The 5,000-nt window shown below is 49.8% G+C and overlaps 1 protein-coding gene across 1 annotated transcript in view; it reads left to right on the top strand.

The window, feature by feature from the left end:
• Positions 1-5,000, top strand: part of grik5 (glutamate receptor, ionotropic, kainate 5) — a gene marked incomplete at both ends in the record, with an annotated part of 113,672 nt that overhangs the window by 7,386 nt on the left and 101,286 nt on the right. The window contains 5 exon segments of the mRNA XM_080540526.1: positions 182-360; positions 1,623-1,631; positions 1,633-1,677; positions 2,779-2,940; positions 3,445-3,597. Coding sequence (XP_080396652.1) covers positions 182-360; positions 1,623-1,631; positions 1,633-1,677; positions 2,779-2,940; positions 3,445-3,597 — 548 coding nt within the window.

Here is a 5,000-nt window from a genome sequence, read left to right as displayed (position 1 = left end):
ATTTTTTAGTTAGTAATTTATAAAATACAAAGGTTCCATCTCACAAAACATAATGGAATGTAAAAACTTTGACGCTCAATATCTCTGAACTACCCTAAACGGAGATAGAACCTTATCATTCTAAGCTCATGATATTCTACATGTTATGTAACCCCTCTCTAACCGTGACTCCGCCCCTCAGGTCTCCTGCGATTGGAGGAGCTGGTGCGGCGCTTCCTCATCTCCAGGGAGACGCTGTCCATCAGGATGCTGGACGACAACCTGGACCCCACCCCTTTGCTGAAGGAGATCCGCGACGACAAAGTGGCCACCATCATCATCGACGCTAACGCTTCCATCTCCTATCTCATCCTCAAAAAGGTCAGAGGTCAACCAATCAGTCCTGACGAGGTGGGAGGGGTTGTAATGGTAGATTGCTAATTGGGATTCTTGAGAGGGCTGACTTTGTACATTTAAAATGGTTAACGGTAAGGGTTAGGGTTTATGGTGAAGTTTAGGGTAAGGTTAAAGGTTAATGTTAGGGTAAAGGTAAGGGTTAGGTTTAGGGGTTATGGTGAAGTTTAGGGTAAGGTTAAGGTTAATGTTAGGGTAAAGGTAAAGGTAAGGGTTAGGGTTATGGTGAAGTTTAGGGTAAGGTTAAAGGTTAATGTTAGGGTAAAGGTAAAGGTAAGGGTTAGGGGTTATGGTGAAGTTTAGGGTAAGGTTAAGGTTAATGTTACGGTACGGTTGTCCCAAAGATCCAACTGATACATCTACCATGTATCACCCTAACCCCAAACTCTAACCGTAGATCCGATTCGATCAATACTCCTCCAACCTACCCCAAACCTTCATCACCAGGGGAGATGGAGAGAACAAGACTGTCTGACCCAGAAGCAGAAATATCCTGTGTAATAATAGATTGGGTTTGGGGGGGAAAGCAAAAGCAAAACATTTGAACATGACTGCACCGAAATAGCAGCTTGTTACCGACGCGTAACAGTGATGTTCATTCTGCAGGATGATAGGATGTTGCTACAGCGTTGAGATTTATATAAAGTAGCCAGTAGCGACAGAAAGCGGCACACTGACTCACAGATAGACTTTATATATAGATTTTCAGTCGACCCATCGGGATTGTAGTGTACTCTGCCTTCAAGCATTGTAAACACACACTGTATTATCCTGACGATTTAGGCTGTGATTAACGTATGTTCCCCCCCGTCCCTCTCTCTCTCTCTCTCTCTCTCTCTCTCTCTCTCTCTCTCTCTCTCTCTCTCTCTCTCTGTCTCTCTCTCTGTCTCTCTCTCTGTCTCTCTCTCTCTCTCTCTCCCTCCCTCTCTCTCTCTCTCTCTCTCCCTCTCTCTCTCTCTCTCTCTCTCTCTCTCTCTCTCTGTCTCTCTCTCTCTCTCTCTCTCTGTCTCTCTCTCTGTCTCTCTCTCTCTCTCTCTCTCTCTGTCTCTCTCTCTGTCTCTCTCTCTCTCTCCCTCTCCCTCTCTCCCTCTCTCTCTCTCTCTCTCTCTCTCTCTCTCTCTCTCTCTCTCTCTCTCTCTCTCTCTCTCTCTCTCTCTCTCTCTCTCCCTCTCTCTTCTCTCCTCCTCCCATCCCTCCCTCCTTCCTGTCACAATCTCTCTGCCCTGTAGGCCTCCGAGTTTGGGGATGACGTCAGCGTTTTATAAGTACATCCTCACGACCATGGTAAGAGCATACCGACGCCTCTCAGCCTCTCCTCCATCCCTCCATCCCTCTGTCTCCTTCCTTCCTCCCGCTCACTCCCCCCCTTCTTTGTCCCTTTATGTGTGAGGGGGGGAGTCGCTGTGGGGGGGGGGCAGAACAGGTGATAGAAGCAATTCAACACATGCAGAGAGATACGGTATATATACTGTGTATGTCTAAGGAACGGAGGGATGAGGGATGAGGCTAGGGCTAAGGGGAGAGAATCTGAAAGAAAGGGAGAAAGCGAAGGGGGTCTTGAGAGAGAGGTGAAAAAGCAAACACAAAGAGCGGCGTCCTTTCTGCTTTCTTTCAACCACCCCCCTCCCCCCCCTCTCTCTCTCTCTCTCCGTTTCCTGCGTTTTCATCCGTCTCTTTCTTGTCTCTCTACCTCTCTCTCTGCTCTCTCTCTCTCTCTCTCTGCTCTCTCTCTCTCTGTCTCTCTCTCTCTCTCTGCTCTCTCTCTCTCTCCCTCTATCTCTCTGCTCTCTCTCTCTCTGTCTCTCTCTCTCTCTCTCTCTGCTCTCTCTCTCTCTCTGTCTCTCTCTCTCTCTCTCTGCAGAAGCCAACAGCATTTAAATTAGTGTGTCACCCTTCACTATGTCTGTCCTGTCCTCTGTTTGTGTGTTTGTGTGTGTGTGTGTGTGTGTGTGTGCGCGCGCGCGTGTGCGTGCGTGTGTGTGTGTGTGTGTGTGTGTGAGTGAGTGTGTGTGTTTGTGTGTGTACATACCCCAGCCAGCCTCTTCATTTACTCTCTGTATCACTTCCTGTCTCTGTCAACACCTAGTCATTTCTGTCAGCCTCTCTCTCTCTCTCCCTCCCTCTCTCGCCCTCTCTCTCTTTCCTTAGATTTGATACACGTTATCAATCATTCGATTTCTCTGACTTTCTATTTGTCTATTTGTGTGTCTCTCTCCTTCTCTCTCTCTCCTTCCCCCTTTCTCTATCGCTCTCTGAGATTTGATACACACGTTGTCCACTCATCAGTTGCCCCCCTACCCTCCCCCCTACCCTCCCCCCTCTCTCTCCACCCTCCCCCAAACCTCCACCCCTCACCCCTCACCCCTCCTCTCTCTCCCTCTATAGGACTTCCCCCTGCTCAGATTAGACGACATCGTGGACGAACACTCCAACATCATCGGCTTCTCCATGTTCAACACCACCCATCCCTTCTACCTGGAGTTCATCAGGAGCCTCAACCTGTCGTGGAGGGAGGGCTGTGACCTCAGCCCCTACCCCGGCCCCGCGGTCAGTCTCACCGGGACCACGACATGCACCTTCACACACCACAACAAGCACCTTCACACACCACAACATGCACCTTCCTTCACACACCACAACATGCACCTTCCTTCACACACCACAAGGCTTCTTTTTTGGGGGGGGGTCTTTGAATAATGTACATTTATCTGTGTCAGCTGGTATTTCTTTATTTGTTTTTTGATAAGTAGGTTTGGTGTGTACTGTACCTTTTTGTTTACGCTTCAATCCAAACCTCTCCCCCCTCCCTCCCCTTTTTTCCATCTGCCCCAAAATCTTCCCTCTTCCCTCTTCCACCCCCCCGCCTCTCCCCAACACCTCAATCTGCTTCTCCTCCTCCTCTCTCCCATATCCCACCATCCCTCACCCTTACCCTCCCTCCCTCCCTCCCTTCCCTCTCCCCCTCACCCTTACCCTCCCTCCCTCCCTCCCTTCCCTCTCCCCCTCACCCTTACCCTCCCTCCCTCCCTCCCTTCCCTCTCCCCCTAACAGTTGTCGTCAGCGCTCATGTTTGATGCGGTCCATGTGGTGGTGGGGGCGGTGAGGGAGCTGAACCGCAGTCAGGAGATTGGGGTGAAACCGCTCAGCTGCACCTCGCCTCAGATCTGGCAGCACGGGACCAGCCTCATGAACTACCTGCGCATGGTCAGTAACACCTGTACACACACACACACACACACAAACACTCACAGATGCACACACACACTCACAGATGCACACACACACAAACACTCACACAGATGCACACACACACACACACACACACATACACAAACGCGCACACACACACGCACGCACACACACACACACACACACACACACACACACACACACACACACACACACACACACACACACATTGTCCCAGCTGTTCATATGTGTTTATAGCTTCATGTTCCCATACATATCATATCATCCACACGGGCGACACAAAGCTTCTGCTGCCAACCTCACCATGTTAATGGCGAACGTGCATCAAGTTTGGAGCCTCCACACATACACAGTAGTGCAACATAATATGGTAAATGGACTGCATTTATATAGCGCCTTTATCCAAAGCGCTTTACAACGGCCTCTCATTCACCCGTTCACACACACATTCACACACCAATGACGGCAAGCTGCCATGCAAGGCGCCGGCCCGCTCACTGGGAGCAATTTTGGGGTTCAGTGTCTTGCCCAAGGACACTTCGACATGTGGCCAGCCGGGGCTCGAACCGCCGATCTGCCAACCTTGCGATCATTAGATGGCGGCTCTACCTCCTGCGCCACAGCCGCCCCAAGCAACATGAACATTGGTCAGCGCATTATATTTCTCTAAATCCGGAAGTGCAGCAGCAGCTACTGCAAGTCCGAATTGTTTCTCTCCTAATGTTAGTAAGAAAACGAGACACTTGCAAAAATGTTTCCGATGCACTGACAGCTGTATATGTGTGGAGGGCGGCGGCCATCTTTATGCACGATCGCCATTGTCCTCTCCTCCCCGCCATCTTGTTGGAGTAATAATTGGAATACGAGGCTGGATCTTCATTTGACTGTCTTTCATAGAAGTCCTCCGTTGTTATGCTCTGAGCGTTTCACGGGCGGTTGTCTGTCTTTCTCATTGACGATCTGTCTTCACGGCTCCCGTCTTCCATCTCTCATTGTCTCCCTCACACAGGTGTGACATCTGTCTTTGTTATCAAACCGCATGGTGTGTTCCATCTTCACCGCCACACCATTTATCATAGCCTCTCTTCTAATGCTGGCTGCGTGGCTCCTGGGTTGGAGTGTGTACTAGATATTGTGTACACTGTAAGTATTGATGTGCTGTGTGCGTGTGTGTGCCTGTGCGTGTGTGTGTCAGAATCAGAATCAGAATTGTGCGTGTGTATGTGTTTGTGTGTGCGTGTGTGCGTGTGTGTGTGTGTGTGTGTGTGTGTGTGTGTGTGTGTGTGAGATCTGTCATCTCTCTGTCTACCTTCCTTATTGTTTTTCTGGCTCTCTTTCTTTCTCTGTCTGTTCTTCCTCACCATCTCAATCCCATTTTTTTCTCCATCTCTCTCTCT

Source organism: Nansenia antarctica, assembly GCF_963989245.1.
Source record: "Nansenia antarctica genome assembly, chromosome: 10".
Classification (NCBI taxonomy): Eukaryota; Metazoa; Chordata; class Actinopteri; order Argentiniformes; family Microstomatidae; genus Nansenia; species Nansenia antarctica.
This window is presented reverse-complemented; position numbering and strand designations above follow the sequence as displayed.